Below are 15,146 nucleotides of genomic sequence, written 5' to 3'. Positions count from 1 at the left end.
AGCAACCTGGGATACTGGAAGTGTCCCTGCCCATGGCTGGCAGTGGGACGAGATAATTCCCAAGGTTCCACCAACCCAAACCGATCTGAAATTCTGGGATTTCCTGTTGTAAAGCCAGGCAGTGCTGAATCCGTGCTGGGCAGGAGGAATTGCAGCAGGGCTGGAGCCCAAACCCTGCACAGGCAGCGCTTCCAGCCTGATCCCATCCCCGCTGAGCCTGGGAAGAACCAAAGCCAGAAAGGCAAAGCCACATCCAGGGCGAGCTCCCCGCCCTGTCCCGGGGCTGCTCGGCCCCAGCCCGCTCGCCCCGCGCCCCTGGGACGTTTTCTCCTTTTGAGGGCTTCATTGCTTTAATCAGATCTGCGCTTAAGGCGATTCTGACGCCCAGCAGGAGGAGTCACCCGAGCCTGGGATCCTGCTGGGATCCCGCTGGGGTCGAACTGGGAGCTCGGAGCATCTCCTAGCCCAGGATCCCTCCCCCTGCCCGTGCTGACCCCACCCAAAACTTTGCTGCTGGCTCGGGAGGTCTTTATTGAAAGGAGTCTCCTTTTCCAGATGTGGGATTGAGTCTTTTCCATCACTGTTTAGTCTTTGACTCGCTTTCCTTCTGTTTTCACCCTGCTTTCTCCCCTCTCCAGGCATTCCTGGAGTTTCCAAGGATGCCACAAGGCACAGACTGTGTTGGATTGTGCACAGCCCTGCCCTGGGCTCAAAAAAAAAAAAAAAAAAAAAAAAAATTCCTTCTCTGCACTGCTTGACCAGAGGAACCCAATTTCCCAGGCAGCTCCTCTTCTGCTCTGACCTAGAGAAGAGATGTCCCCAGGGACCCCTGTGGGGTGGGAATTCGGGTCGGGATTCTGCCAACCCCAAAGAGCAGCAGCTGTGGGTCAGGGGTCCCATCCCGGTGTTTCCCAGCCCTCTGTCCCTTTCCCCGCAGGGCTCTGCCGTCCCTGGCAGCACGAGGGAAGATGAACAAGATGAAAAACTTCAAGAGGAGGTTTTCACTCTCGGTGCCACGCACAGAGACCATCGAGGAGTCGCTGACGGAGTTCACGGAGCAGTTCAACCAGCTCAACAACCAGAGGAACGAAGGTGAGGAGCCCCTGGGTCCCTGCAGGGGTTTGGGGATGCTCAGGACAATCTGGGGTGGGTGAAAACCTCTCCAGCCACCCCCCCAGCCACTCTCGGGGTGCCTGCTCCTTGCTGGATGTTGCTTTCCCCACTGTGTGCCCTTGGGGGTGAACAACACCTCCTCATTAAAGCTGAGGAGAGATTTATCCCTGCCCTACGACGAAAGGCTGATGGGAAGGAAAGGAATTTGCACCAAATGGGGAGCTGTGGTTAAGGTGAAGAGTGGGAAAGTGTGGGATCTCCTTCTGCCTCCCCAAAAAAAGGGGCGTGACCCCTCTGGGGGCTCCTGGCTGATGTTCCCTCCAAGCCAGAGGGGTTCTCTGTCCTGGGCAGCCCCCGGGACTCGCTGGAGCAGCCTTTGCTCCTCCCTGGGAGTTGGTTTCCAACAGCCCAGGGAGGTTTAGGGTTAAAGCACTGCCTGAGCTGGCACATCCCCCGTGCAAACAGCAGCCCCCAGAGCAGGCTGGGGCAGGCTCGGGGCAGGGCTGGGGATGCTGGAGGCGCTGGGAGCAGCCCGGCCAGGGCAGCCGTGCTCGGGCAGAGCCGGGCTCAGCTCATCCCGGGGTAAATCCTCAGCTCATCCCAGCAGTGCCACAGCCCTGCCCTGTCCCTTGCCCTCAGTTCCTGCTCGAGCTCTCTTTATCCTGGCCCTGCATTCCCATTCCGTGCCCTCAGCTCCTGCTCCAGCTCTGTGCTCTCTTCGCCCTGTTCCTGGATCTCTGGAAGCTCTGCTGAGAGCGGGGGCTGAGCTCTGATCTCTGATGTCACTGCCTGGCACCGGCGCTGCCCGGCGGGGAGGGCCCGGCTGTGCCAGCCAGGCTGCTCTGAGGATGCTGAAAGCTCATTTAGAGCCTTCCTCCCACAGCTCCCCAGAATCTTCTTTATCTCTGCAGCATCCCCGGGGGGCTCCTGCCCCGCTCCCACACACCCACACCCCTCACCGAGGGCAGTAATTAGACCTGAGCCCTTAATTAGCCGTGTAGGAGCTGTGGGGATAAAACGGGGCGAGGCTGAGGAAGTCCTGGGCGCTGCTCCTGCCATTGCCTTGCTCCGGGATGTGGGATCTGGGCTCCTTATCTCCTCCCGTTATCTCCTCCCTGCAAACCCCAGAGCTGATTTCCCTCCTGGTCTGCTTTAATCAGACATCACTTATGGGTTTTCCTTTGCCCTTGGGTGGCAAAAAGGGCGAGCAGCATCTGCCAGGCCCCCTCTGGGCTTTTGGGCTTGATCCTGAGGTAGCCAGGAGAGAACAGGAGCCAAGTGTGAGCCTGGAGAGAGGGTGGGTCCACGACTGGAGGTGTGCAGCAGCTGGGTCTCACAGGGTTTGTGGTCGGGTTTGGAGCTGGGGTTGGATCTCTCCGAGGGCTGGATCCTCATTCTCCACGTGGAGAACCAAAATGCAGAGGGGAAAAGTGACTTTGCTCCAGCTGTGGGGAGCAGAGCAGAGCCTGGGGTCCCGTGCTGCTCCTCTGCCCCATCAAACAGCTTCGCTGCAGGTTTGAGCTTCTTGTCAGGGTCTCTGGGGCTGTCCCTGGGCTCTCTGTGGTTCCTGAGCCCATCCTGTCTCTCCTGGTGACAGCCAGTGGCAGCTCAGGTGCCGTGGTCATTTCAGCAGGGACCAGCACCTCAGCTCTGCTTCCATCACCCCAGGCAAATGTCTGGGCTTTGTTTTCCCTCCAACCTTAGAAATCCCTGGTTCTCAGCATTCCCAGGCTGCAAATCCCACACTTTGGTGGCTCTGAGTGCCTGGGCCCATCCTTGGGGAGCAGAGCAGGCCAGGCCTCCTCAAGAATCACAGAATCAGGGAATGGTTTGTGTTGGAAGGGACCCCAAAGCTGCTCCCATCCCAGCCCTGCTGTGGGAAGGGACACTTCCACTATCCCAGGCTGCTCCAGAGCTGCTCTGGCTCCTATGAGGGGACAAGCAGGGGACAAACCTGCCCCACCTGTCGTGTTTGTGGTGAGAAATCCCCAGCTCCATCTTCCCCATCCCATCATTCTCATGACCTCACCCCCACAGATGCTGATAAAAGGAGGAAAAACAGAAAAAAAAAAAAACGCCTTTTTTTTTCTTCCTTTTTTTTTTCTTTTTTTTTTTCTTTTGTCAGGCTGGAAAATTAAACAGCTTTCCAGCCTGGACACATCCTGTCACCAGCAATGTCACCTTGGTGGAGGCTGAGTCTGTTTTTTTTTCAGAGGGATCAGGACTTGGTGGCCCCCTATTCACTTTGATAAGGGCTGGGGACATCCAGCAGCAGCCACCAAACACCTGCAGCCTGCTCTGCCCTCCCAGGCCAGACAAAATTCAGTGTCTGGGCTGGAAAGGGATAAAACAGAGCCAGCCCTGACCTTGGGAATGCCAGGCCCTGAAGAAATGATGATGAGGGGGAGGAAGGAGGATGAAAAACCCGAGCTCTGAGCCTGGAGAGGAGAGTTCACACTCAGCAAAGTAATTAAAAGTTCTAAGTCAGGCAGGCAGGAGAGTTCTGGCCCCTTTCCTTGGGAGATCAAAGCTTGTTTTGGCAGAGGCTGCGATTAAATATATTTATAAAAGGGCTGCCTGTGTCTGCGGCTTTGGTTTGCTTTGGTATCGCAGCAGCCTCGTTCTTCCTGAGTTTTCGGGCTCCCGGAATTCCCATGGAATGAATTCCCTCAGGGAATCCTGAGCACCCAGCAAGGTCCTGCGAGCCCCGAGGGCAGCTCCAACCCTACGGGATTGGGAATCTCTGGGTGACAGCTCAGGGTGAGCTGGGCTGGCACATCCCCACCCCAGGGCAGCCCAAACCTCTCTGCAAACCTTCTGTGGATTTTCACCTGCTTTTCCCTTCCTTTTTAGATCCACTGGAGTGTCCAGGTAGTCGAATTACCTCTGATTTCACACCTAGTATGACCAAGAGGTTGACTCTGATCTACTGGTGCGGAGCCAGAGCTGCTGGTTTGCAGGTCTCAGGACAAGCTGCACCTTTTACCCAGCTTTGGGTTTGTTTCACCTATGGGAACCAGCACAAATTCTCCCAAAAATATAATTTCCAGTGGATTAGTCGGGCTCCATTCAGTCAGACCTTAAATGGCCTTTGGTTTCCTTGAATATAATTTGCTTGGGAAACGAGGAAGTTAAAAAGATTTGGTCCAGTTGAATTAATCCACGTTGTTCTCATACCTGTGGTTAATTCAGGGGGACATTTCCTGATTGTTGCTGTAAAAACAGATGGAAGGGAAGGGGCAGGGAGTAGAGGAGAGGTTTTACCTGCGTGCCCAAAACCCCTGGCACCGTTTCAGCCCCTCTCAAGCCCCCTGGCAGGGGCTGAACCCACCCCTCAGGTGCGGGTTGGGCACCCAGGAGCCCCGAGCTCGCCGCTCCCTGCTTGCCCAAATGCCCGTGGCACAAACCCACAGCCTTTGCCAGGTCACTTGCCTGCCACTTCTCATCCATCAGCCCAGCAAACTGCAGCCAGGTCCCAGCCCTGCTCAGCACCCCGTGAAAATCCAGCCCTGCCTCCCTCCCTCCCTCTCCGCTCCTCAGCCATGAGATCATCCCTGGATCCGGGATTGTCCCTGTGAGCCCCGGGGACAGGGCAGGGACAGGGCAGGGCTCAGCCTGGGGAGTCTCACCGCTCCCCCTTGCTCTGGGGGATGTCTGCAGGGCGGGCACCGGGCATTTGGGGGATTTTGGGGGATTTTGGAGCGTGGCTGCAAGGCTGGGTGAAGGGATGGTCACTGGGGAGGGTCAGGCTGGTCCGTCCTGCTTGAGTTTTTCTCCAGCCCAGCATGTCCAGTGCATCATCCTCGCTCCCAGCACTCCCAGTTTGGTCCAGCCCGGCACGGCCAGTGCATCATCCTCGCTCCCAGCACTCCCAGTTTGGTCCAGCCCGGCACGGCCAGTGCATCATCCTCGCTCCCAGCACTCCCAGTTTGGTCCAGCCCGGCACGGCCAGTGCATCATCCTCGCTCCCAGCACTCCCAGTTTGGTGCTGCCTCCTTGTGAGCAGCCCCTGGAATCGGCAGCCTTGGATTCCCCAGGGGAATCCTCCTCGTTGGGGGCCAGGTGACCTGCCCTGAACTCTCGGTGATGGCAGTGAGTGCCAGAATGTCCCCGGAGTGCCAGAATGTCCCTGCTGCTAATCACAGAGTGAGGACAAAGGGCAAACCTCGAACCACACACCAGAAGGAGCTCAGTGTTTCATTTTATTCTGATTCTGTGCTCCTTTCACGGCTTCTTGAGCCCTGTGAGCATTCCCACCTGGGGTCCCAGGGGAGGAGTTGTTTTTTCTGGGCTGCTTTGGTGTTCAAAGGAGCTCTTGAGCTTCTCTCTGTGCCTGGCTGAGGGCAGAGGTTGGGACAGGAAAGCTTGGACTGGTTTGTTTTGTAACGAGTGACTTTAACCCCAAACTCCTTCTGAGAAATGGTCACATCCTGGGAGGAAAACACCCGGTGCTGGTGGTTGTGGTTCCCAGGGCAGGTGAAGTCCCTGTGTGTGTAAAGTCCTCGAGGAAGGGCTCCTTTTCCATCCCTTCCCATCCCTTTCAGTCCCTTTCTGTCCCTTTCCATCCCTATCTGTCCCTTTCCATCCCTTTCTGTCTTTCTCTTCTGCTTTCCTGACCCACCATGGAGGGAATCAGAGCCAGAGATGGGCACCTCGGTGTTCCCAAAATTTTTCCTAAAACATTTGGGAAGATAAAGATGCGAAGCCAAATACTCCTCCCTGTGAAACCCCGTGGTGCTGCTGCAGGGTCAGAGCCCTGGGATTTGGGATTTCTGGATGGGGGCAGCTCCCCCTGTCAGAGACCCTCGAGTGTTTTGGGAATGCTGAGGGTGCTGAAGCACCAGGAGCAAAACGCAGGAATTCCCTCAGGATACAGAGAAGGAAGAAGAGATTCCCAAGTCCCCAGAGCATCCCTGCCCCACCCCTACTCCTCATCGCTTCTGCCACCGCTCCAGCAGCTCACCATTCTTTCCTTTTGTCCCCAGACCTGGCTCAGGGCCACCTGCAGCTGGCACAGCTGGGCAGGGACGTGGCAGGGGATGGCAGCCCCTCGTCCCCGCCGGAGGGACAGGGCCAGTCCCCGACGGCCGCCGTGCGCTACCGCAACCACGGCCAGCGCCGCTTCTCCATGGAGGCAAGTGCTGGGGGCGGGGGGGACCTGGGGACCCCTGGGTGTCACTTTGGCTCTGGATGGACGGCTGGGGTGTGGTTTGGGCCGTGGCAGTGTCACACACGACACTCAGATGTCCTCTGGTGCGTTCCCCTTGTGCCACCACCCCCCTTCCCTTGCCCTGTGACCCTGTGTCCGTGCCACGTCAGTGCCAGCTCTGTGGCAGAGCTCATACAATCACAGAATGGCAGAATGGCAGAATGACAGAATTCACAGAATGACAGAATTCGCAGAATCACAGAATCACAAAATTCACAGAATCACACAATCACACATTCACAGAAATCATGGAATCACACAATCACACATTCACAGAAATCATGGAATCACACAATCGCACATTCACATAAATCACAGAATCACAAAATTCACGGAATCACACAATCACACATTCACAGAAATCACACATTCACAGAAATCACGGAATCACAGAATCAGAAAATTCACAGAATCACACAATCACACATTCACAGAAATCACAGAATCACACAATCACACATTCACATAAATCACAGAATCACAAAATTCACGGAATCACACAATCACACATTCACAGAAATCACACATTCACAGAAATCACAGAATCACAGAATCAGAAAATACACAGAATCACACAATCACACATTCACAGAAATCATGGAATCACACAATCACACATTCACACAATCACACATTCACAGAAATCACAAAATTCACAGAATCACACAATCACACATTCACAGAAATCACAAAATTCACAGAATCACACAGTCACCAGGTTGGAAGAGACCTTCAAGATCACCGAGTCCAACCCATGCCCTAACACCTCAACTAACCCATGGCACCCAGTGCCACATCCAATCTTTTTTTCAACACACCCAGGGATGGTGACTCCACCACCACCCTGGCCAGACAATTCCCGAACTTCACCACTCTTCCCGTGAAAAACTTTTTCCTAATATCTAATTTGACTCAACCCGAGACTGAGTCCTCTTGCTCTGTTGGTTGCTGCCTGGTGAAAGAGCTCTTCCCCCTGCCTGTCACCTCCCTGTGCTCTGTCCCCTCCCTGCAGGACGTCAGCAAGCGCCTCTCGCTGCCCATGGACATCCGGCTGCCCCCCGAGTTCCTGCAGAAGCTGCAGATGGAGAGCCTGGAGCTGCCCAAGCCCCTGAGCAGGATGTCCCGGCGGGCCTCGCTCGTAAGTGGCACCGAGCAGAGGGGGCAGTGCCAGGCACGGCGCGCTCCCCGTGTGCCCCTGGCACAGCTGCAGTCGTGTCTGCGTGCTGGGACAGCTCCACTGGGTGTCACTGAGGTCCCATCATGTCCCTGCCCATTCCTGGCCCGTCCTGTACATCCCCAGCAGCACCGGGAGGAGTGGAGGGAGCTGGGGAAGGATTTGGAGAATCCTGAGGGAGCTGGGGAAGGGTTTGGAGAATCCTGAGGAGATGGGGAAGGGTTTGGAGAATCCTGAGGAGATGGGGAAGGGTCTGGAGAATCCTGAGGAGCTGGGGAAGGGTTTGGAGAATCCTGAGGAGCTGGGGAAGGGTCTGGAGAATCCTGAGGAGATGGGGAAGGGTCTGGAGAATCCTGAGGAGATGGGGAAGGGTTTGGAGAATCCTGAGGGAGCTGGGGAAGGGTTTGGAGAATCCTGAGGAGATGGGGAAGGGTCTGGAGAATCCTGAGGGAGCTGGGGAAGGGTTTGGAGAATCCTGAGGGAGCTGGGGAAGGGTTTGGAGAATCCTGAGGAGATGGGGAAGGGTCTGGAGAATCCTGAGGAGATGGGGAAGGGTTTGGAGAATCCTGAGGGAGCTGGGGAAGGGTCTGGAGAATCCTGAGGGGAAGGGGCTCAGTCTGGAGAAAAGGAGGCTCAGGGGGAATTTCTGGCTCTGCACAACTCCCTGACAGGAGGGGACAGCCGGGGGGGATTTGGGATCTCATCCCAGGGAACAGGGACGGGAGGAGAGGGAACGGCCTCGGGCTGGGCCAGGGGAGGCTCAGGGTGGAATTTCCTCCTGGAAAGGGCTGGAAGGGGCTGCCCAGGGAGGTTTGGAGTGCCCATCCCTGGAGGTGGCACCCGGAGGTGGCACTGAGTGCTCAGGGTGGGGATTGAGCACAGCCTGGACTCGGTGATCCCAGAGGGATTTTCCATCCTCAGCGATCCTGGGATCTGCATTCCTTCCCCATCTGCACCTCTGTGCCATTCCCACCTTCCATCACTCCCCCTGTGCACACCTGGCTGCGCTCTCAGCCTGGCTCCTTCCCAAAGGGAGGAGAGGGAAACCCTTCTGCAGTTCAGCCAGAGCCTCTTGCCAGAGGAAATGCAAATGTGGATAAATAATGAATCAGCCTTTGCTTCAGTGGCGGCATTTCAGTTCCTTTGCTGCAGCGCAGCAGCAGAAATTGGAGCAAAAACTCCATGTACAACAGAGCAGGAGCAAAAAACTCCGTGTGCAGACACCAGGTGTGCCCAGGTACCACAGCCTGGTACCAGGAGGCATTTTGGGATCCGAGGTGCCCGTTCAGGAGGAGGGAAGGAGAGCTGGAAGTTACCTGTCTGATCAATAAAACAAGCCCCGCCAGGGTGATGTGATATTAATATTCATGAGCCCCTCGTAAATAAGGAATGTGGCTCTGGGGGTTGTGCTCGCTTCCAGCACCTTCACTGCCCTGCTCAGGACATGGCTGTTCCCAGGATACACAGAGGGTTTGGGCAGTAAATGGAGTAAAAATCCCAATTGTCACTGCCCAGTGTCCCTGGAAACCCCTCTGGAGGTGAAGCCATCCCCGGATGAGGTTCCCTCCTCCCCAGTGATGTTTTCCTTTCTCTCTCACAGTCAGATATCGGCTTTGGGAAGCTGGAAACCTACATCAAACTGGACAAACTGGGAGAGGTGAGTAGTCTGTGACACCTCTGTGAGGAATTAAATAAAATTCAACAGGCTGCTCAAAGTGCAAAGGGCAAAAAATCTCCAATATCCAGAAATTTTCAGACCAGCTCTTTCTTGTGGAGTTCAGACCCGGTGCTGTCACCTCAAATGTTCCTTGCTCCAAATGTTTTGGGGACACCAGTGCTGTGCCACCCTGGGAAATGGCCTCTGTCCCCTACCAGGGCACCTACGCCACGGTGTTCAAGGGCCGCAGCAAACTGACAGAGAACCTGGTGGCGCTGAAGGAAATCCGCCTGGAGCACGAGGAGGGGGCTCCTTGCACGGCCATCCGGGAAGGTGAGGCCGGGAGGGGCTGTCCCCGGGGTCCCAGGAGGATTTGGGATGGATGTGCCCATGTTCAGCCCCGGGTCCTGCTGCCCCAACCCCGCTGTCCCCGCAGTGTCGCTGCTGAAGAACCTCAAACACGCCAACATCGTCACCCTGCACGACATCATCCACACCGAGCGCTCCCTCACCCTCGTCTTCGAGTACCTGGTGGGTCTGGGGGCTTCTCTGGGGGCTGGGGAGTACAAGGGAAGGACAGACTGACGTGTCCTTACCGCTGCAGGACAACGACCTCAAGCAGTACCTGGAGAACTGCGGGAACCTGATGAGTGTGCACAATGTGAAGGTGAGGGCGGTGCCCGGGACCCCTCATCCTGCGTGGGGGAGTTTTGGGGCTGGCTAAGGCTGGAGATCTCTTTACCCTTTGGTTCTTGCTCCTTTTGCCCTTTCAGAGGCTCCCCCAGCATTTCCCTGGTTACTGCCACCCTAAATAAAATCACTGCCTGTGCACACTGCTCATCCCCTCGTGGGACACTTCCCCACCCCGGCACAGCTCAGAGGGGTCTTTCCTGCCCACCACATGGAGATTCCTCGAGGCACATTGATTTTTTAAAATGCAGCCCCTTCCTCCTCTTCCTCCTCCTCCTCCTCCTCCCTGCAGATCTTCATGTTCCAGCTGCTCCGTGGCCTGGCTTATTGCCACGGCAGGAAAATCCTACACCGAGACCTCAAACCCCAGAACCTGCTCATCAACGAGCGAGGGGAGCTCAAGCTGGCTGATTTTGGTAGGTGAAGCTCTCCAGGGATGATGCAGGGTTGGGAAAAAGGGGCAGCTCTTTGATGTGAGTCCCTTCCTCCCCCAGGATTAGCCAGGGCCAAGTCGGTCCCGACTAAAACCTATTCCAACGAGGTGGTGACGCTCTGGTACCGGCCCCCCGATGTCCTGCTGGGATCCACCGAGTATTCCACACCCATCGACATGTGGTGAGGCCTGGAGCTGCTTGGCAGCTTCCTGGGAGCTTCCCAGGCTCTCCAGGACTGGGTGGGGCATTTCCATCCTCATCCTCATGGTGTTGGGTCCAACAGAGCGTGGGGGGCTCTCCCAGTGCATTTTCCCTGTCCCCAGAGCTCTCCCAGTGCATTTTCCCTGTCCCCAGGGCTCTCCCAATGCATTTTCCCTGTCCCCAGGGCTCTCCCAGTGCATTTTCCTTGTCCCCAGAGCTCTCCCAGTGCACTTTCCCTGTCCCCAGGGCTCAGGGGTCGGGTCTGTGCCATCCCCCCCCTTCAGGGGGTGGGAGCTGTTCCCTCTCCTGGAGCCCATTCCCAGCTCCACCAGCCCCATCCGTGGCCGTGGCGTGGCAGGAGCCCCGCGGGGTTTGTCCCCCCATAATCCCGGGGTGTCCCCTGCGCTTTAGGGGGGTCGGCTGCATTCACTACGAGATGGTGACGGGCCGGCCGATGTTCCCCGGCTCCACGGTGAAGGAGGAGCTGCATCTCATCTTCCGGCTGCTGGGTGAGCGCTGCGCTGAGCCCGCGTCCCCACGCGAGGGCAGTGGCTGCAAACGGGACCGGGAGAGAGCGGGGGAGAGAACGGGGATGGGATCCGTGGGATGGGATGGGATGGGATGGGATGGGATGGGATGGGATGGGATGGGATGGGATGGGATGGGATGGGATGGGATGGGATGGGATGGGATGGGATGGGATGGGATGGGATGGGATGGGATGGGATAATGGGATGGGATAATGGGATGGGATGGGATGGGATAATGGGATGGGATGGGATGGGATGGGATGGGATAATGGGATGGGATGGGATGGGATGGGATGGGATGGGATGGGATGGGATGGGATGGGATGGGATGGGATGGGATAATGGGATGGGATGGGATAATGGGATGGGATGGGATGGGATAAAGGGATGGGATGGGATATTGGGATGGGATAATGGGATGGGATAAAGGGATGGGATAAAGGGATGGGATAAAGGGATGGGATATTGGGATGGGATATTGGGATGGGATAATGGGATGGGATATTGGGATGGGATATTGGGATGGGATAATGTGATGGGATAAAGGGATGGGATAAAGGGATGGGATAATGGGATGAGATGGGATGGGATAATGGGATGGGATATTGGGATGGGATGGGATAATGGGATGGGATAATGGGATGGGATAATGGGATGGGATGAGGTGGGCAGGGGTCAGTGTGCAGCAGCAGGGGTGACCTGTGGTGGGCAGGGACAGAAGCTGCCTGCAGCCCCGTCCAGGCTGGCACAGCTGTAAGGACGACAGGCTCCTTGCTGGCCCTGCCAGCCCAGCGGGGACATGGGTGCCCTCTCTGGGGGACAGGATCCCCTCACTCCTGAATTTTTCCCATCACATGCAGTGCCCATGGCATTTCCCTCTCTGCCCTCGCAGGAACCCCCACAGAGGACACCTGGCCTGGGATAACATCCAACGAGGAGTTCAAGGCTTACAATTTCACCCAGTACCGAGCCCAGCCTCTGATAAATCATGCCCCAAGGTACCCCCGGAGCAGGGACAGTTTAGGGTTGGGGGGATTTGAGGGGTGTCGAGGGTGGCCTGGGAAGCCCAGGTTCATTTTCTCCTCGTGGTGCTTGAAGCTGCAGTGCCACTGGTCCCTCACTGGGATTATTGCACTCTCCTTGGTGCAACCACGACGCAGTTTGGGTTTTATTTCCCCTCTCTCCCAGGCTGGATTCAGAAGGTGTGGACCTGCTGACAAACCTGCTCCTGGTGAGTGCTGGAGCAGCCCAGGGGGGTTGGGAAAAGGGGATTTGCTGCAGAGGAGGCGCAGCTGGAGCAGGGCAGGGCCACTCCCTCTGCTGGGATGGGCAGAGGTGCCCAGATGCGTGCCCAGAGGTGCCCAGGTGTGTGGAGTAAATGTGCAGGGGTCCCCAGATGTGTGATATAAACTCACAGCAGTGCCCAGATGTGTGTTACAAATGTACAGAGGTGCCCGGATGTGTGATATAAATGTACAGAGGTGCCCAGATGTGTGATATAAATGAGTATTTATGGCTTTTCTCGGGGCTTTGTGCAGTACAGAGCAAAGGGCCGGATCTCAGCCGAGGCAGCCCTGCAGCACCCCTACTTCAAGAGCCTGGGAGAGCGGGTGCACCTCCTGCCTGACAGTAAGTGCTGCCTGTACCCTCCAAAAAGGGCTAAAAAAGGGGTAAAAACGTGCCCTTCAGGCTCCTCTGTGCTCCCTCAGAGGTGCTTCTGCAGCAGGGCGAGGCAGGAGCTGATGGATGTGGGAGCAAGGAATAATAATAATATTATTAATAATTAATAATAATGATTTGGGTGGGATGAGATGGGGTGAGACAGGCAGAGGAGAGCTCGGGCAGGGCTGACCCCTCTCTCTTCCCCCTCTGTCCAGACGCCTCCATCTTCTCCCTGAAGGAGATCCAGCTCCAGAAGGACCCCGGGCACCGAGGCTCAACCTTCCAGCACTCAGGTAGGGCTGGGCCAAAGCCAGGATCGCTCCCAGATGGTGCCAGGATGGTGCTGGCACTGGGCAGGGAAAAGCCAAACCTGCTCCCAATCCACAAATCACCCCTGATTATCTTCGTTGTCACCTCTCGGTCACATCTGGGTATCCTGAGGCACATCTGGCTCCTCCAGGAATGCCACAGCCTCGGAATCTCCTCGCCCAGCACCCCCTGGGCTCTGCAGAGCCACCCCCTGACCCCTCTTTCTGTCTCACTTCCCCAGCCCGAGGCAAGAACAGGAGGCAGAGTATATTTTAAACTCGGATCTCGTCGCCATGGAGATGGAAGCTCTGAGAAAGGAGAGGCTCCCGCCCGACCCTCCGCAGAATTCCCGGCTCCAGCAGGACGAGGCTGTCCCCAAACCCCCGGGAGCTGTCCTCGATGGACCTGTGGCCTTGTTCCCCCCCTTGTTTTCGTGGTGTCCCCTCTGGGAGGTGCTCCAGGGAGGAGCTGCCAGCCCCCGTGCTGCCCCAGGAGGATTTGGGGGCACAGGGAGGGGATTTGTGGGGTTTGGCCCTGGCAGGAGTTGCTGAAAATGCACCTTTGCTCAGACAAGCTGCCCTGCACCCCCTGGTTTTTGGGGACACCACGTTAGGACAGCTGGGCACGGCCCAGCCTGTCACTGGGAGCACCTGGGGCACAGCTGGAGCACACCTGGAGCACAGCTGGAGCACACCTGGAGCACAGCTGGAGCACACCTGGAACCAGGGCAGCCCCCCCCATATTTCCCTCACCTCTGCCTGCAGAACCCCCTTTCCCCTCCCTATTTTGGTACCCGAATCCAACTGAGCATGGAGCAGCCGGAATTCCCATTGCTCCCCCCAGCACCTCCCATTCCCTGTTCCCAAATTCCAGGACATTCTGGGATGTCCCAAGCCCAGAGCAAGGCCTGGGAGGGCTGCAGCTCCCTCAGGGGGGGCTGTGCCGGGCGGGGATCGGCCCCTCCCAGGCACGGATGGATGGATGGATGGAGCAGCCCCTTCCCAAACCCACAGCCACCACCCCAAGGAGCAGGATGGGATCCCAGAGGGCTCTCAGGGAATTTCTCCCCCCATCCCTGAGCTCTGAGCCCCTCCCTGCATGGCACAGCCCCAGTCCCAGAGCTGCTCTCGCCCACCTGGGCGTGTTTGTGCCCAGAGGGAAGGGGGAGAGGTGCCAAACCTCCCCCAGCTCAGCTGTGGGCACCAGAAATATCCCTGGGGAGCAGCACAGCGCTCCTCAAACCCCTCTGCCATCCCCTCCGTGCCCAGGCTGTGCTGGATCACTTCTCACAGAGATTTCTGCTGCTCCAGGGGTTTTATTCCTGCCATCCCCTCCGTGCCCAGGCTGTGCTGGATCACTTCTCACAGAGATTTCTGCTGCTCCAGGGGTTTTATTCCTGCCATCCCCTCCGTGCCCAGGCTGTGCTGGATCACTTCTCAGAGATTTCTGCTGCTCCAGGGGGGTTTTCCCTCTCCAGACACTTCGGGAACAAATCCATCCCTGTTGCACCTCTCCCTGGCAGTGTGGGGCAGGGCAGGGAGCCTCTGCTGTGCGATATTCACACCCTGGTGTGAATGGTTTTCCTGGAGGATCGGCTCCCTCCGGATGTGCTGGGACTCCTGGAGCTGGGGCAGGCACCTGGGACTGGGACTGGGACTGGACTGGACTGGACTGGGACTGGGACTGGGACTGGGACTGGGACTGGGACTGGGATTTGGACTGGGATTAGGACTGGGATTGGGACTGGGTCTGGGTCTGGGTCTGGGTCTGGGTCTGGGTCTGGGTCTGGGACTGGGATGGGACTGGGATGGGACTGGAACTGGGACCGGGACCGGGACCGGGACCGGGACCGGGACCGGGACTGGGACTGGGACTGGACTGGGATTGGGACTGGGACTAGGACCGGGACCGGGACTGGGACTGGGACTGGACTGGGATTGGGACTGGGACTGGGACTAGGACCGGGACCGGGACTGGGACTGGGACTGGACTGGGACAGGACTGGGACAGGACTGGGACTGGACTGGGACAGGACTGGGACAGGACTGGGACTGACACCTGGCTCTTTGCTCCGGGGTCCAGCCCTCTGTGGGGCTGTTCCCCCACGGAGCAGGGAGTGAGTGATTCCTTCAACAATCCTTGGAAAATGCACGGTGGGAGGGAAATG

At 57.3% G+C, this 15,146-nt stretch overlaps 1 protein-coding gene across 2 annotated transcripts; it reads left to right on the top strand.

Moving 5' to 3' along the window:
• The first annotated feature begins 488 nt into the window (after positions 1-488).
• CDK18 (cyclin dependent kinase 18) lies at positions 489-13,255 on the top strand. Of its 2 annotated transcripts, XM_062509379.1 has the most exons (16): positions 489-1,092; positions 2,385-2,410; positions 6,191-6,247; positions 7,335-7,460; positions 9,097-9,153; positions 9,372-9,486; positions 9,590-9,684; positions 9,758-9,820; positions 10,136-10,259; positions 10,338-10,458; positions 10,890-10,987; positions 11,901-12,006; positions 12,197-12,239; positions 12,547-12,637; positions 12,886-12,963; positions 13,221-13,255. In XM_062509379.1, exons 1-16 carry the CDS (start codon positions 969-971, stop codon positions 13,253-13,255), a joined length of 1,359 nt encoding a protein of 452 aa, XP_062365363.1. In that variant the 5' UTR covers positions 489-968. The 2 variants fall into 2 exon arrangements, with proteins under 2 accessions (XP_062365363.1, XP_062365362.1); XM_062509378.1 differs by lacking the exon at positions 2,385-2,410 and having other exon boundaries at positions 6,099-6,247.
• The last annotated feature ends 1,891 nt before the right edge of the window (positions 13,256-15,146 follow it).

This window comes from Cinclus cinclus, chromosome 27 (genome assembly GCF_963662255.1).
Source record: "Cinclus cinclus chromosome 27, bCinCin1.1, whole genome shotgun sequence".
Lineage (NCBI taxonomy): Eukaryota > Metazoa > Chordata > Aves > Passeriformes > Cinclidae > Cinclus > Cinclus cinclus.
Note: the sequence above shows the minus strand (reverse complement) of the source record. Positions and strands in the feature narration are given on the sequence as shown.

Coding starts and splice junctions, on each gene's coding strand:
- CDK18 (XM_062509378.1), top strand. CDS start 969: ATGAACAAGATGAAAAACTTCAAGAGGAGGTTTTCACTCTCGGTGCCA. Junction 12,638..12,885: donor GGTGCACCTCCTGCCTGACA/GTAAGTGCTGCC, acceptor CCCTCTGTCCAG/ACGCCTCCATCTTCTCCCTG. Junction 12,964..13,220: donor CTCAACCTTCCAGCACTCAG/GTAGGGCTGGGC, acceptor TCACTTCCCCAG/CCCGAGGCAAGAACAGGAGG.